At 34.6% G+C, this 18,481-nt stretch overlaps 1 protein-coding gene across 1 annotated transcript in view; it reads left to right on the forward strand.

Annotated features, from left to right (window-relative positions):
* Positions 1 to 18,481, forward strand: part of STT3B (STT3 oligosaccharyltransferase complex catalytic subunit B) — a 55,884-nt gene that overhangs the window by 21,921 nt on the left and 15,482 nt on the right. The window contains exons 3-6 of the mRNA XM_015812424.1: positions 8,013 to 8,300; positions 8,635 to 8,700; positions 10,442 to 10,541; positions 16,256 to 16,354. Of these exons, the coding sequence (XP_015667910.1) occupies positions 8,013 to 8,300; positions 8,635 to 8,700; positions 10,442 to 10,541; positions 16,256 to 16,354 (553 nt within the window). The remainder of the gene's footprint in view (positions 1 to 8,012; positions 8,301 to 8,634; positions 8,701 to 10,441; positions 10,542 to 16,255; positions 16,355 to 18,481) is intronic.

Consider the following 18,481-nt stretch of genomic DNA (forward strand, 5'->3'; position numbering starts at 1 on the left):
TAAAAAAAAACATCCTTAAAATCTGTCTCCAGAAGCCTCAGTTTGCCATATCACCAAGAAAATACTGATGAGCAATAAAAAGAAACTCTCTCCTTGTTAAAATTAATACAAGAAACAATTGCTTTAGCTTGTGATGAGATTAAAAGTAACACAAAAGAACAATTTTCTAATTTAAATCTACAAACTCAGAAAATAACTACAGAGAAGGAACCAGAAACCCAGAAAATAGAAGGAAAACTAGAGAATGCAGACACAAACATTGAGGATCTAAAGAAAGAAACTAATGACCAGACTCAGATAAATGAAGATTTAGAAGACACAACGATAATATTGGAAATGGAAAAGACATTTTACAAACCAAGATTTCAGAACATACTGGAAGATAAAGAAGGAGAGCTGATGGAATGGAAGATAAAGCCAGAACTGTGGGGAACTGGAGAAGGAGGGAGGCCGTTTAATGAATATCAATGGGCTAGTTCTTCCCAAAATACTTTTAACTAAATTGTTTTTCTTGTCTCAAATAATATATACAAAAATAGAGGAAGAATTATTTGATGATCCAAATGCTTTGACCTATTAGAGGGGATGTTATATTACCAATTAGATGTTTGAATATGGTTAAGAATAGATTGCTAGAAACAGAAGTATTATTATAACTAGATAGATAGGATTTGTAATCAGAATATCATATCTTGGTATGAAAAGGGAAATAAGAATATGCTAAGAACTTTGAATAAGGGAAGCTTTTGGTTACCCAAATATAACTTGTTTTGAAATTATAAATGATTGGGATATTTTGAACATGGATGGGAAATTAAAATTGAAAAAAGTGAAAATGGGACATGGACTGAATAAATAGATATTGAGTGCAAATGCAATTAAGATATGTTTTGGTTGGAAAAGATATTCTAAACTGATATTATTGACACTATTAGAAAAATGTGACAAATGTTGATATGTAACTTTATTTACTAACAATAAGAATTGCATTTGCTTAGTGTGGAAAAATGTTTATTACCAGAAGAATAGAGGATGTATTGGAGGGTATAATATTGGATTTAGTTTGAAGAAGCTTACATGTACCACGGAATTACTAATGGACTCAATCATTATGTTGTCTATTAGGCACTTGATTGAAAATAGAAAATTAATAAAATATTTATAAAAAACAAAGTCAGTCATTATTTTTGCTATTTCATTTTTGTTGAATTATTGTATCACACAATATGGCTCCATCAATTTTAGCAAGAAATTTCACTAAAATTTCACTTCATGGTACAACTAGGTTCCTTTGTACTTTAAAAGAGCCTTCTAAAAACCATTATTAGCCTTGCCAGGTAAACCAGAGAGGAAACACAAATAGATAAATTAATTTTACTTTATTGTAAAGAAGAATCTTGTAACTTTGAAGACACATACTTCCCACTTTCACTTTTGACTGTTTGAAACATTAAGGCTGGGTCTTTCCTAAGTTTCTTTCTCTGACAGTTAAGTGACTATGGGCTCCTGCCTCTCTTGTCCGATTGTTTCCTAGATAGCATCTCTTCTCCTCTTTCCCAAGATCATTCATACATTCTATTACATCACCTTCCCATCTTCTCTCAACAACTCACCACCACCAATCTGCTGATCTCCCCCATTCATGTTTTGTATGTCTGCTGTAGGAGGAGCTGATCCATTGCCTCCCACTAAGTCTTTTGGTATGGTTGAAGCTCCCTCCGTCCCATAGACAAGTTCCTTCTGCTCATCCCGGTCACTGCTTGACTTTTGCAGGATCTATAGCTTCTTACACAGGGTCTGTTTGGGTATTGGTTGTGAAAACCTACCACTTGTGATACATGAACATCTCTAGCCCCCTTTTGTAACCTTTCAAACTCCAGTTTATTAAGTATTTAACTTGTTTTCCTCTGTTCCTCAAGTCTAATACTGCTTCCAACTTGTATTCTTCTTCCTATCTACTGGAATGGAACAGGGTACTTTTGTTACAAAAGTAGATCAGCTAGTCATCTTCTCTATTGGAAGCTAGATGATGGACAAATGACATGTATTTTAATATTTAATAATGGCAAGAAGGTCCTTAAACATTTGGAAGTATTTCTGTTATGAGATTGACCAGTCCTCTATACAGGTAGTCGTCCACTTACAATTAGAATTGAGCTGAAAATGTCTGTTGCTAAGCAACACAGTTAAGTAACTATTGTCCATTTTACAACTTTCTTGTGACAGTTGTTAGTGAATCACGGCAATTGGTAAGTTGATGAATATGGCTTCCCCATTGACTTTGCTTGTCAGAAAGTTACAAAGATGATCACATGACCCCAGGACCCTGCAGCTGTCATAATTACATGCCAATTGCCAAGATTCCAAATTTTCATCACATGACCATGGAGATGCTGTAAGAGTGATAAGTGTGACATATGATCATAATTTTTTTTTTAAATGGAGTTGTAGAGTTGTAATTTCAAATGGTCACTAAGCAAATGGTTGTAAGTCGAGGACTACCTGAATCTAAAAACATAATCCCAAAATATTGAACTATTTCTTGGGCCATTAGGAGAGCCATGCAAAGAAAGAAATGGATCAATAAATCCACTACTGCCAGTATGATATATTCCCACACTGGAGGGAGATCAGTGATGAAATTTAGAAAAAAAAAGTATCCTACAATCCAGCCGCTTACCAGGGATTTTTGATCTCTAACATATAAGCCAAGAAGAAACAATCCCTAATTTATCTGTGGATGCAGGGCCACCCAAAAAAATTTTGGGCTCTTAATTGAGTACTGAATATCCCCCCATCTCCTACTGTTTTGTGATAAATTTCATGGTATAGCTGTACTAGCCCCTCCCTTAAAGGTACATATAAATGTTTGCTGTGTAATAGCTGTCCCCCTGCTATTGTGAAAGGCGAACCTGTAGCTTGGAGTTCCTTGAGTTTATCCATACAGGTCCTAGCACAGAGGTGTCAAACTGCCGGCCCACGGGCCGGATGTATCATGCCAAAACCGCGCCCACCCCATTGCCAGCAATGGGGAAAAAATCATGATATGTCGTGACATGCCATGTGACGTTGCGAGTTTGACACTCCTGCCCTAGCATCTGTCTTACTATAGGATTGAAGATTGCTTGGTTGCAGTTGTGTTGCTGGGGTGTGTGTGTGTGACTGAGGAATCTCATGCTTCAGCTTATGTGAGATGGCATCTGGAAGCTTGTTCTGGGAGCCTGGAACAAAGTCAAAGCAGGAGAAAAAAATGTCCAGCTGATTTGGTGAGGTCTGAATTGGTGTTTTGCAGCAACTCTTTTTATGGTCTGTATGGATTTGCTTAGGATGGGCTGCTTTTTATAGTTGAAAGGCAATTTTTACTGTCAATAGCTTTTTATTGATAATGTCATAATTTAATTCTGAGTGCTCTCAAGCAAAATGCACATAGACATAATTACCTCTCCTTCTTTCTCTAAATTGCCACATCTGATGCATCTCTCTGCATACCAAAGGGGTGAGAGGGGTCAGGATGATAGGGGAGGGGTTGAGAAATAAAGAGCCGTTTAAACTCTTGAAATGTCACTTATTCTTGGGTTGACCAGGAGAATTGCCAGCCTTTTCTCAGAAATTATAATAGTGGTTTTGCAAGCTCAGCAAAATTAGGGATGAATCTCCTGCAGAAGTTAGCAAAGACTAGAAAGCACCATATATCCTTTGTATTACATGGGTGTGCCATGATAGAATAGACTGGCCCTTTGCTGGATCAATTTGTATGCCTTTTGGGGATATTCTGTAACCAAAATAGTACAGGCCAATCAGATTAAATCACATTTCTCTAATTTTTCTAATTTAGTAAAAACCTGTAATTTTTGCAATACATTTCTGGCATGGATTACATGCAAGAGGGATCTTTAGAATAAATTGACATGTCGCCCAAATAGATAATGTATGTATCAAAACATCTTCTGAAAGTGTCATTCATGAATCTAGAAAAAAACAGCTTCACAGTTAACCTGGCTGAAATGCATCATTGTATGTTCAGTCCTTCCATACCTTATATCAAAGGCTGTTAAATATTGTGATCTTTCATTCTGATTAGATTGTACGCACTTCTTAAGTCTACTTTTGTAGGGATGTGTGCTTATTGTAATAAGTCTAATACATCTCAGGAGTGCTGCTGTTTGGGGGACAAACAGGGTGTTAATACCAGTGAATTGGAAAGAGGGATGAATCCCTTTTTGAAGTTGGCATCCAGATGTTTTCCTGAGGATGGCTGACTCACAAGTAGACCTGGGATTTGGGCTCCTGGCTTGATAATACAGTCATACACCTGGCAGTCTCTTCCTCTCCAAACACACCTTCAAAATCTGCTTAATTTTCTGGCAGCACTGATCCTCCTTTCTTCTGTGATAATGGGGAGGGTCAGCTTTCATTGCTAGTAAGCAATTTTGTTGTCATTTAGGGAGGGAAATGAGAGTGTCTCCTGCTCCCAAGTTATATACGGGTCATGCATCTAAACCACTTTATTCCTAAGATTATGGATGCTTGCAAGAATGAAGTACACAAAACTGTATGAATTCTGCAATCTTTGATTGTCAGTTGCAAAGGAACTGCAGTGTAGGACTAGTCCTGTCTTTAACAGCTACCTGTCAATAGTTTCAACAGTCATTGGGCATTCTAGGGTTTGAATAGGTAATATTACTTTCTCTACTGTTCTATGTGTATGAAATTAGTAATTCCCCAGAGAATTGGAGTTTCTTTTAAGTCTAATTACATCTGAATTATCAATAATAAATTTAATATTAAAATGCTGCTGTAATACATGGTCTGTGCTCTTCTTTCTAACAGAGCTATCAACAACAACCCTTGGAACATTACTTAATTTTACAAATCATGTATCAGTCTTATAAACCTTATCAGTTTTTATCTTGGTGTCATTCTCTTTCCAATGCAGGAAATTAGACAGTTTAACAATGTTTTCTCTGATATATTATCCATATACTTCTAATTGCTATTAATATTAAATAAAATTCTTTTTCCCTCAATTCCAGTTATGCCAAGCAATCCAAATCTTTCTCCATCTATTTATAACTTCTGACTTACTTTCAAAACTTCTACTTAGTCAATAATTTGCTTTAGATCTCCAGCCAATTTTTCTACAGATTATTCAGATTTCTAAACTTCTTTCATATCTTTTTTTGTTGTTCCGGCACATCCTCCTTCCATTTCCTTTTTAAAAGCTTTCAAACTATTGGCAACCAGTGCAGTCACTTTTTTACCAAATGCCTTAAACATTTTCTGCAATACATCTAGTGAAATGCCCTTACTGTAAATTGTCCTAGCAAACTTCTCCTTCCTTCTCCTAATCTTGCAGCTTTCCTTGTGTTTGCCAGAGTGAAAATATGTCAATTACTACAATAATGTAAAAGAAAGCTTCTCTTTTTTCTATTTTGTTTTTCTCTATTTTAATACTTAGTCTCAATTATATTCATACAGCCTCCCTCATAATACCTTTATCATCTTATTTTGTAAAATCCACCAATAATAAACAATCATAATAATAATAAACAATCTGTCAACGCTGCTAACATCGAATATTCTTGCTTTGACAACAGATGGAAATGCAACCATTTTCTCTATGGCTTGTAGACTTAGTTGATGCTGAGAGGGGGAATAGGGATGAGAGTCCAGCTAGTCATAACAATAATAACTTAGCCGTGGGAACCCAAGGACATTGGGCCCAGAGCTGATAGGGTTTTGGCGGGCTGGAGAGCTGGGGAGAAAGCCCGCACATCAAGCTAATTGGCGAATGTGATTTATGACTGTTTATTGGAGGAGCGAATTGTACTTTGTATCCAGGGAAGGGGAATTTAGTTTTTGGTTTCAACTATGCAGTGCCGATACTTTGTTTCTCGAATAAAAGATTCTTTAAGGTAAACAATGCCTCAAAGTTCTTTTGAAGAGTTTCATCTGTCAGAACAATGACACAAATCATTCACACAGAGGTCTGGTTTCTTTGTTTAATTAATGTTATGATTTTGAAAAGCACTTTCATCAACAAATCTTCTATTTTCCAAAATTACTGTTTAATTCCAAAAAGAAGACAACTCCCTGAAAATCTTTATTCTTCTCTGCCATTTTGAATTTCTCTCTTCAGTTACAAAATAATAATATGCAAATGAGTTTCAGAAAGTAAGGTTTTTGCCATCATATGTCCATAAAGGCTGCGGAGCAGCAGTTTAGGGCAGAGCTTTTCAAACAGTGGTACGGGTACCACCTGTGGTACATTGGCACCTGGCAGGTGGTACGCGACCATCCTAGAAAAGTGGTAGCGGGGGAGGGGCATGAGCTGAATCAATGGCAGCACCGCAGAAGCCTGAGCGAGAGATGACTGGAGCTGCAGGGCTGTCAGGGCTCAGCGGAAGCGCCAGGATCAGCGCCAGGCTCCAGCTGGAGCTCAGCGCTGATCCTGGCGCTTCTGTTGAGCCCAGAAGAAGCGCCGATCAGCTGGAATGTTGCAGCATCTCCAGGGTCTTGTGATTTACATTCAGATGCTTTGCAACTGATTCATATTTATGACAGTGACAGTGTCCCAGGGTCATGTGAAGTGACCAAAACCTGCTGCAACCACCCAGCAGACGGGGGGAATACAAANCCACCCCCGCTGCCAATCCTCAACAGAAATGCTCATAACAATGAAAACCTCAGACAGGAGGAAGAGCGCCGCCGGGTGGGCAGCCAGGTGTTTTGCTCGGCTGTGCCTTAGGGGGCACTTTTTTCAGTGCCATTGTAACGTTGAAGAGTCACTAAGCGAACTGTTGTAAGTCAAGGACTACCTCTACTTTATCACTTTTTTCCTTTTTTTTTTCTTTTTTTTTACTCATCAAGTTTTTGACACCTTGCTAGGCGACTGGTGGTACTCGGATATTGCCATATCCTAAAAGTGGTACAAGGGTGAAAAGGTTGAAAAGCCCTGGTTTAGGGGATATCGATATGCCCAATGGCTTCCAAGGCTCTCAGTCAGCATGAGAAGCTCATTTACTGTACTTTGCTTATGAGGAGCAACTATCCAGAGCATAAATGGGCGATTCTCTGATCTCTCCTTTTCGTCAGCCAGTTGAAATATCTACCTTCAGGGGCTGCCACAAAGAAGAGGGAATCAAGCTATTTTCCAAGGCGCCTGAAGGCAGGACAAGAAGCAACAGATGGAAACTAATCAAGGAGAGAAGCAACCTAGAACTAAGGAGAAATTTCCTGACAGAACAATTAACCAGTGGAACAACCTGCCTCCAGAAGTGGTGAATGCTCCAACACTGGAGGTTTTTAAGAAGAGACTGGACAGCCATTTGTCTGAAATGGTATAGGGTTTCCTGCCTGAGCAGGGGGTTGGACTAGATGACCTCCAAGGTCCCTTCCAACTTTATTATTATTATTATTATTATTATTATTATCTTGCCATAGATCAGAGGTGTCAAACTTGCGGCCTGCAGGGTGGATGAGTCATGCGCAGGCCACGCCCACCCTGGCTCCGCAAAGGCAAAAGTCATAATACATCACATATTGCAATACCTTCTCTTTTCATTGTTGCTGCTGAGTCAGCTAAGTTTAACATTTTCTGTATGCTTTTATCTATTATCTTTGCACATTAATTTATGCCCATTTGAACTTCTAAATATATCTATAGATAAAACTGTGGGAAAAAAGTCTTCTCAATTGAAAATTTTCTTTAATCTAGATATAAAGTTAACATGCGTTATGTTCTTGATATTGAGAATAATACAGCTTTTTAAACATTGATGTCTTGCTATTTGATACATATACTGTTTTGCAATAGTGCTAAACAAGATGTTTGACTTCAATTTTACATGGACTGATAAAATTACTACTTGAAGGAGTTTTATATTTTTATAATATAAATATATGTTTGTGTGTGTGTGTTCTCCTTACTATTTAAAGAAGTTTCCTGTTTAATGTCAATTGTGAGTGTTTATGTATTATAATATAAGTTGTTTTTCTCTTTTCTTTTCTAGGTATACCCAGGACTAATGGTGACCGCTGGCCTTATACATTGGATTTTGAATATGCTGAATATAACTGTTCATATAAGAGATGTATGTGTGTTCCTTGCACCAGTTTTTAGCGGCCTTACATCAATTTCTACTTTCCTGCTTACCAGAGAACTGTGGAACCAGGGTGCAGGGCTTCTAGCTGCCTGTTTTATTGCTATTGTACCAGGTTACATATCACGATCAGTTGCAGGATCTTTTGACAATGAAGGGATAGCTATATTTGCACTGCAGTTCACATATTACTTGTGGGTAAGTACTGTTATATAAATTCTTCTTAATCTTTTTAAAATCTGAATGTGCACAATAGTTTCAATTTGTTCTCATAGTAACTAGAAATAAATATAGCTAATACAGCTTTTCTACTGTCATTTGCTTTTCCTTTCAAAATAAAACAAATGTGTACATATCTTTAAGATACAGCATGAGGTCCTTTGTTGCATGAGGTCTTTTTTATAAGACTTTTATAAGGTCTTTTTCTGATCTAGAAAAAATGGTAAATTCTAAAAAACCATTCAAATAGAATATTTTATATTTGCATGATTTGTCTTTTCTGTTATAATTAAAACTCATACAATTTTCTTAGGTGAAGTCAGTGAAAACTGGATCTGTTTTCTGGACCATTTGCTGCTGTTTATCCTACTTTTACATGGTAAGTGGTAGAATATGGATGTATAATGGTCACATTTAATTAGTACACTGTTTTTATGAATAAATTAAGTATTAGCACAAGTATTTTAACTTGTTGAAAATTCAGATTTCATTTAATTTGAACTGAATGCTTCAAAATTTTATGGTAAATTAGAAAAGTCTACCTAATGCAGAGATTAGTATTTTTCCCCCCCTCAGGTCTCTTATTTCAAACATAATGTGTTAGAAGTTGCATGATAGTTATGTGCAAGGTAAAAATTGAAAGCAAGCAATACTACTATCCTCTTTTCCTCTTTGTCACCCGGCTTTGTAGAGGGCAGAGGTATTGAAGGTATAAAGTAGACTAATGGTAGCATAAATGGACACATTTTTCTGAAGTACAACTTCACCTTAGAAAACTGGTATGCTTTTATGTTATTGTGACTGTTTTTGTCTAGCTGAATTAGCATTCTCAGCAGAAATGTGAATTGATAAGTTTTTATAAGAGATCTCTGCAAATTAATTAGTGACAAGTCTCTGTAGTGGGGTTGACCAATAGTGAAACAAGCAGTGAGATGACCTTACAGCAGTTGACTTTCTTCAGGAATTTTAGAAAATTATTAAACAAAGGTCAACAATGAATTGATAATAACTTGGTATTATTAACCACTTTCCTACTCTTTGACTTGTTAGTTACATTTGTTGAATTATTGAAAGGAGAAAGTTTTTAGTTCTTTTTCCATGTTATTTAAAATTGTACTGTTCTATATTGAACCTACACTATTAAGATATAGTAAAAAAAAGTTTTAGTGAAGACAATGATAACCTTAGAAACTTTGTAACTATTTTAAAAAGTGGTTATCAATCTTTTCTTCACCACCCCATTTAAATACCTTTTGTGGTCATGGACCATGGCCTCGGACCACGAAGACTTAACTCAAGATTTAAATGATAACTTCGCTGACCCCCTGTGATCACAGATTGAGAACCACTGATTTAAAACAAGTTTACCACAATAATTGCTATTTGTGTTGCTGTTAAACTGGTTTACTGATTATGCAACTGAAGTATTTGAAATAAAAAATCATTAAGATAATAAATAATTTTAGTAAAAATGCTAATTGCATTGAATAAATATTGACCCTTAATTGGAGTTACTTCTGGATCTGAAAAGTATGTCTTCAGTTAAACTAGTCATGCTTATCGTATCTCTGTATTCTGTTGTAATAATACTATCACTGTGTTAGGGGAAATTGGCTATGTAGTAAAATGGAGAATTTTATTCAGAATATTTTGGAAACAAAAGATAAACATAAAAAATAGTAATATCGGGAATTTTTTTATGAACCAGTATTAATTAAATGTATAGAGTGCTGTAAACTGCACACAGAATAGAATAAAAACTGTGTCAGAAAATTGAAATATATCAATTTATGTTATACTTTTGTTTTCAAACATTTCGTTACCAGGCTAGGTAACAACTGAAGATGTTACCTAGCCTGGTAAAGAAACATTCGGAAACCAATCCACAAACTCGGAGAACGAAACTTCATCCCCAGATATTCGCCACTATTGCAATACTTTTGAATTAACCTATTTTATATATTACTTAATCTATTTTCTTCAATTTGTAAGTTCGTCCTGTGGCTCAAAATACCTTTTCATCATATATAGCTTGAATTCTCAGTTTTTAGTGACTCATGTTTATCAAGAAAACATTGTAAACATGAACTAAACCTTAATGCTTACTGTATTTTTCACAGGTTTCTGCATGGGGTGGTTATGTTTTCATAATCAACCTTATTCCACTGCATGTGTTTGTGTTACTGTTAATGCAAAGATACAGCAGGAGGGTCTATATAGGTGAGTATTTCAATATGATGATATTGGACGAAAAGTGATTTTTCATTTTCAACTTTACTAGTCTTTCAAATGTCTGTGATTTAAACACATTTGAATATATTAATCAAAGAACAGCAATTTGTTGACATTTCTTTTGGTTTTTGTTATAAATAATATATTTTTAAATAAAATCTTTATTAAATAAAAGAATATCATAAAAATATACCAAGAGAGTTAAGAAAAAGTGCAAGAAATAGTATAGATAAAAGAAAGAAAAAGATAAGTGACTTCTGATCTTCTTCACAGACAAACTTATTCACTTTCTTTCCTCTAAGGTTACATTACATAATTTCTATTCTTCCATGTTCAGTTCTTTTTAATTGGCAAATCCAAAAATCACTAATGTATTATTTTTCATTTTAAGCAAAAAGATTTGTAAAGATTTCCCGTTTTTTATAAAACTACTTGTTTTATCCCTGATCAAACAGATCAATTTTGCCATTGCTGCAAATTTTGCAATCTTTATAATCTATTCCTCCATTATGGATATTTCAATATTTTTCCATTTTTGTGCATATAAAAACCACACTGCAGTTATCATATACCAAACTAATCTTCCATAAATCTTTTCTAATTGACTGTTCAAAAGTCCCAATAAAAAACATTTCTGCTTTCATCTGAATGTTATTTTTTTCAAATTCATTAAGTCATCATATATATTTTTTGCTTGCCATGCTTTCCAAAGTTAACTAAAAGTGCCTTTTTACCTCCTAGATGATATCTCTGGTGATATACAGTATATATCAGTAGTAGATCACTTTATAGAAACTCTTTCTTAAATTATAACACAATATAATTTTAGTCCTTGTAACCATATTTTCTCTGATTGGTCTCCCTGTTTTTATAACTAAAATTCTTAGCCCATTTTATCACGCAATTTTTAACTTGTTCTTCCATTTCAAATCTCAATAAAACTTTATACATTTTAGCAGTCACATGTCCTTCATTTGTACATAATTCAATTTTGATTTATCTATTCCAGTTACCTTTTTATCTGTCTTAAATCTCTTAATTATGAATATCAAAACCATTCAAAATTAAATCCCTTTGGAGTCAACTTCATCTTAAATTCTGCCATGTTCTGTTACTATCTTGATATTTTAAATATTTCTCTTTGAGGCATTATAAAGTGCCTCGTGCTGGAGCCAACAAGGGTATTTGGAGTCACAGTCTGGATTTATATCTGTTCTATATTCTGAATCTACATTAACTTTATTTTTATCATACCATAAGAAATTCCATCCATATCTCAGGTTGTGTCCTGGTATATCCAAACAATTATTTCTACAATTTTCTCAACTTTTCTTAATGGTATATAACCAAAGGTATGGATTCCTAAAGAGACAGATGCCATCCTATAGATAGTCTATCAGGGCTACTCTCATAGAGAGAATTTCTAGGTTCAGTCATATCAGCTAGTAATGAAATATACTTTTCTAGTAATATAATTATGGGAATTTCCACATTGAAAGGAATAATTATACAATTGTTTTTATTCTATACTTAGCTAAAGTTGTTCTTCCCAATGTAACAGTTATCCTCATAGATTTAACTCTAAATATTGGATTCAGTAACATAATATAATAACATGTATTGTGTTATTGAAACAAGGGGGCTGTTTTGCTGGAATCAGTAACTGACTGACTAAACTTTCTATATTCTCTGCAATCTGTTCATATAATTGTTGGTGTATTCCATTAACCTAATGGACTATGATTGATAATTTAAAATTAAACATTCATCTGCAAAGCCCATTGATAAAAAATTAAAACAAAATTTCAGTAGAATGCCCAGCTTTCACACTTTGTCAATCTAAGAAGGCCAACTCAGATGAAACTGATCCTGGAATTTTCCCATCCACACATTCCATAAATGTGTGTATGTATAATTTTGTGCATGTTTGTTTATCTGCTCTTAGACATATACTAAAAATAAAAAGAGATGTTAAAACAAAATGAGCATTAACATGTTAAATTAACTACTGATTAAAAATAATTGCCCATAAAATTCAATTTATAAATTAATTCCTCAACTACATATATGAATATGTGCTCTCTCAACAAATATACTGGTACATGGAAACAAAGACTTGTAAATATGACCTTTTCCTTATAGAACAGGTGTCAAACTTGCAACGTCACATGAGATGTCACGATGTATCGTGACTTTTTTTTTCCCATTGCCAACAATGGGGTGAGTGCGGTTTCAGCATGACGCATCCGGCCTGTGGGCCGGCAGTTTGAAACCCCTGTTACAGAAGAAACAACCAAAAAGAAAACAGGTTCAAAATGGGTTGAAGGGAAAAGATAGCTACATTCTAAAGAAAAAGAAAGATCGGTAAAATTTGGATAGGAATAGGGCTGAAGAAGAGATAAAATCAGGAGGCTGTAATTCCAACAAATAGTGGATACTATTAAATACTACATCTTGTGGTGGAATTATAATTTTCACCTACTTTTTTATGGTTTAATTTTAAAAAAATATTTTGAAAATTATAGTTAAATTCAAATCATATGAGTTTTATTTTTTTTTTTATCTAGCTCAGGAAAACACTCCCAATTTCTTGATTTTTACTTTGTCCTTATATATTCCCCCTACCCCAATACTTTTATTGTCAAAATGACAATAATCTTGGTACACTCAATTCTCGTTATCCACCCAGGTTACATTGTTGAAAACTCACAGAAATAAATCTTGGTTATTGAAGCGTGAGAATATATAACTTATTATTGAACCATGTGGTGACCTAATAATGCAATAAACACTGCAAGAAAAAGAACATGGTTTCCCTTGTAGCTCACAGACTTTTTTCCTTACTGCATGTTGCTATGTATAGCTTGAAACTGTGTTTGATGGATTACAGTTTTATAGATAAGAAATCTGCAGAAACAGATTGTGAAGCTAATGAAGATTAAAGGTACTACTATTTCCAAAGCAGATAGATCAGGCTCCACCTGCTTAAAAGAGATCCTGGTTTGCCACACTCTTTTGAGTGACTTTCACTAGAAAAAGGCATAAGAGATATCATGGTCTTTCATTTTCTCCAGCAATACCAAGATCATTACAGAAAGATTTAGACCAGATTCACTTTAAGCAAATTGCAACCATTTTGATGTATAGCTAAACCTGCTATTTTAATTATTTGTCAAAACTTGCTTCCCTTCTAGTCCCTAGTTAGGGAAAACAGTTTTTTCATGGAGAATTCATCATTTCCTGCACTTTAACTAGAGTCTTTCAGAAAAGTACTAAGTTGGTAATGTTCACTGTTCTCAGTACTGAGAGATGCCAGTTATGCAGACAAAACAACTTTAAGCTAAAGTTTGTTCTGTGCCTTCTTGTAGAGTATAGAAAATCATAGAGAAATAGAGGCATTATCAGTTACACTCCAATAATTGATGAGTCAAAGTTTGGAACCATACTGCTAATTATGCAAAATTTTCTACTGGGGAATTTTCATTTTTAACTAAAATTTGTAACTCAGAAAATGCTTGATGCCCTATTAAAATTGTGTAAAGTTTAAATTATTAAATCTCAGGAAGACTCACTGCCCATTTTGCAATTTAGTCAATTATCATTGGGATCAATTGTTCATTCTAAACAATAGTATTATTTTTAAATGCATCTAAACATAATGAAAAGGGTTTTACTGTTTTTCTTAAATGAGTTATCAAAATGGAAATTAATTAATTAATTAATTAACTAAATGCCTAAAAAGAAAAATCTGCTTGCTTAGTTTTTAATTTTTCTAATATTGTTTGGGATTCATTTGTGACATTTTAGAGCAAAACTCAGCATGAATATTTATACTTTAATATAATTATCCTATTTTTTCCATTATGTGAATTTTAAGAAATGTCCTGTATGTTTTTGGAAAACTATATCATATATTTTGAAAAAGGTTGCAGCTATTGTAAGAAAATTGCATTTCTTTCATATACAGTTCTAAGCAATGCACTTTTGAAAATGTCACATTAAAATATGAAATAAATAAATTTTGTCCCAGACATAATAAAATATAATTTGATAGAAAAATTCTGAGAGACTCCTTAAACACCAATTCCTCACTTAATATTGTTTTTTTTCCTCTAGTATAAGTCTGAAACAATATTTTGGTCAAGTAGAAAAAGAAAAGAAAGGAGAAAAGAGTTTTTAAAAGAGATAAATATGCGCAAACTAGAGGAGAGAAGTAACAGTAGGATCAGTGATTAAACAATCTGGTTCTGCTTTACTTCCCAGATTTTAAAGTTAGGTTTTTATATATCCTTTGTAAGTAATCACTTCTTTTAAATGATGAAGGTTTTTAATGAGCCATGTGAAAAATAATTATTGGAGGGAATTTTGAAGTATTTAAGGATAAGATGGAATAGGTCCTTTAGAGAAACAAGAAATCTATTAGTTTTTTAATATGAACAAACACTAATTTGAGTAAAAATCAAACTCTAATCTTTCAAATAGGAGCAAATTCTTTGATCTTTTTAAATTACTAAAATACATAATAGGACTCCAGTAGTCATAGAAACCTGTTACTGTTAAACACCACAAGATGGCAATGTTGCAGTTACTATATTCAATTGCATTTTGAATTGCAAACTTTGCATTAATTGTCAAACTTTACATTGAAATGTAAATAATTCTCATTATTCAAACTGGAAATTAGGTAAAATTAGGTGTTGCTGTATGTATTGGCTCCAGATTCTATTAGGTATACTGTCACCTGTGCCAGTTTTTAGACAGTTAGAGAATCATCCAAAAGCCTTTTCATTTCATTTGCACGATGTCATGTGCAACCCTCAGCTATCCTCAACGGCAAATATAAAGAGATAACATTGGCTGAAAGACTCTGTGCCTATGTTTCTGGAGAGATTGAAACCTCTGGACATGTCCTTCTTCACTGCTCTTTTTATAGAGACATTAAAACAAAAATTATTTTCCTGATAATTAATAGACATCCTGGCCAATCCAATACTAAGATAATGGTTAACTTCAATATAATAATGGTCAACTTCAAGGTTACCTGGATCCATTCAAGAATGAGTAAAGCATGAGCGACTATGAGCAAAATCTCCCAGTCTATGAATAGTTGTAATTGATACTTACATTAAGCTGTGCAAAGCTGTCCTGGCCACTATTGCCACTTGCTCCTATCCTGGGGTCTTGACTGATAAATACCCAAATCTCAATGGGCAAGTCTCCAAGAGGGGTATCACTGCTATCCCAGCCTGTACATGTCTGGTTACTCCTCTCGTCTGTGATCAAATCATGGTTGAGGATGACCTTATTTCAGATAGACCTGGTATTCACTGGCAACAAGCAAAAAGCCTTTGCTTTTGAAGATTTGCTTATTGGGACCCCTAGGTTGAGATTAGGGGACTGGAACACATCACAGAAACAACCTACTGAGGATGCATTGCCTGAGAGTGGCCAACCCTCTGTCTCCCATCATATCTCCCTGTATGTGCCACTACAGTGATACTCTGGCTGCCCCAAACTTTTAGAAACCCCTTTCTTAATTAAGGAACCAAAATGTCAATGTGCCACTCAATATTTGATAATATAAATTTATATTACAGAAATGGCCTTCAAATTTTCTGACAAATCCTAAAAATATAAGTATACAATTTTAAAAATTAACTTTTTTTATTTTATAGTAATATGACATTTTTTTTCATTCACAGCATACAGCACTTTCTATATTGTTGGGTTAATATTATCCATGCAGATACCTTTTGTTGGATTTCAGCCAATTAGGACAAGTGAGCACATGGCAGCTGCAGGTAAGAAAAAAATTAATGTATTGAAAATATGCACAATGAAGTTATTTTAATTTTTTCAATAAAGATTTTAATAAAAATAAAAACTAACAAAAGCTAATATTTAGAATACAGAAAAGAAGAAACAAAAGAAAAAGAAAGCCAAAAGTGTACAAAAGGAAGAAAAAAAAATATAACTTCTGATTTTGTTTATACCAGTTATGTAATTTTATCTTTTCTATTGTTACAGCATAAACATAATTAGGAAAAAATAGTTTAAAAGTTATAATTTTCTAACATGATATCCAGAAATCTCTTATTTGAATTGGTATACAGTATATGCTGCCTGGATATTCTAAAAGAAAGGTAGAATGTAAATCAAATAAACAAAAGTAAAATAAGCTTTGTAAAACGGAAATTCCTCAAGCTACAACTGTAGTTGGGACAGGGATTGCTATGGCTAAATGACCTGGTCATAAAGCACAACATCAGGCAATTGCTTCGCTTAGCTACCACAATCCAGGTCATTGTCCTAATCCAAGACTTATTAAATAGCTTGGAGGGAATCCCAGGGTAAAGAGCATGGAGGTACTGCACTGAGGTGGGGGAGGACTAGCGCAGGGCACACACAGATTGAAAGAGGAGGTTGCTGTAATACAGCACAAGCTTAAGAAGACCAAGGAAGGAGATTGCGGCATGCCTGCTTGCGTACAGTCACAGGGAGACCATGGAAAGAGGGTGTAGAATGCATGTGTGCAATTGCAAGGATGCTATGCAAAGAGGGTGTGGGGTGCATGCCATCTCAGGGAGCCCATGGAAGGAGAATATAAGATGAAGGAAATCACAGGAACCCCAGGAAAAGAAGGCACAAGATGTGTGTGAGAAGAGAGGAAAGACAGTGCTGTGCATGCAAGTGGAGAGAAGATGGGAAGAAGACTCACCTGAATGACTTACAACCTTCCTTGACAGCTTCTCCATTGACTTTGCTTGTGGGAAGCCAGTAGGGAATGTTGCAAATGATGATCACATGACAGTAGGCACATGCAATTGGTCATAATTAAAGCTGGTTGCCAAGTATCCAAATTTTGTTCTAAGGGCCAGAACTTCAAGTACAGGTAGTCCTCAACTTACAACCATTTGTTTAATGACCATTCAAAGTTTCAACGGCATTGAAAATGTGACATGACCATTTTTCACACTTATGAACATTACAGCATCCCCATGGTCATGTGATCAAAATTTGGGTGCTTGGTAACTGGTTCATATTTATGATGGTTACAGTGTCCCGGAGTCATGTGATCACCTTTTACAACTTTCTGAGAAGCAAAAACAATGGGGAAAACAGATTCACTTAGCAAATATGTTATTAACTTAACAACTGCAGTGATTCATTTAACAACTGTGGCAAGAAAGGTCATAAAATGGGGAAAACTCAACTTTAACAACTGTCTCATTTAGCAATAGAAATTTTGGGATCAATTGGGATCATAGGCTGAGAACTACCTATATTGATCGTAAGTCCCTTAGTTCAGAACAACTGCAGCTTTTAATAGTTGCTGAAGAAATGGTTATAACTCAAGACTTATTTGTAGTCAGATTCATTTTTCACGTATTCGTCTTAAATGTTACACAAAATTTCCCAGTAATAATCCTGTGCTGATTGTGTCATCATTCACTAACCTTGTGAACACCTTTTGTTGATGACAAAATTATATATAAGATTATCAGTAATTATTTTGAAAGGCAAAATATGCAAAGGCACTGTCCAAAGATTGCTAACTAACTTAGTAGCATAAAAGCACTTGAACTTGTATACCATCCCATAGTGCATTACAGCACTCTCTATGCATTGGTGCAAAAAATCCTCCAAACCTTCACATATATTAATGGGTTCTGAGCTGACAAGATTGATCATAAAAAATGTTGATACATTATAGCTGAATGAAAATGTAAACTATGATATGAGGACTGTTGATAAGCTTACCTTGTGCCCATTGGGATTATTAAGAAGGAGATTGAAAATAACATTGTCAATGTACAGTAGATTTATATAAATCTGTGGTAAGGTTTTATTTGAAATATTCTGTACTGCTCTGATAATCACATCTGAATAAGACACTGCAAAGTAGGAAAAGATACAAAAATGGGATA

This window comes from Protobothrops mucrosquamatus, unplaced genomic scaffold, assembly GCF_001527695.2.
Source record: "Protobothrops mucrosquamatus isolate PMUCROS unplaced genomic scaffold, P.Mucros_1.0 scaffold83, whole genome shotgun sequence".
NCBI lineage: Eukaryota > Metazoa > Chordata > Lepidosauria > Squamata > Viperidae > Protobothrops > Protobothrops mucrosquamatus.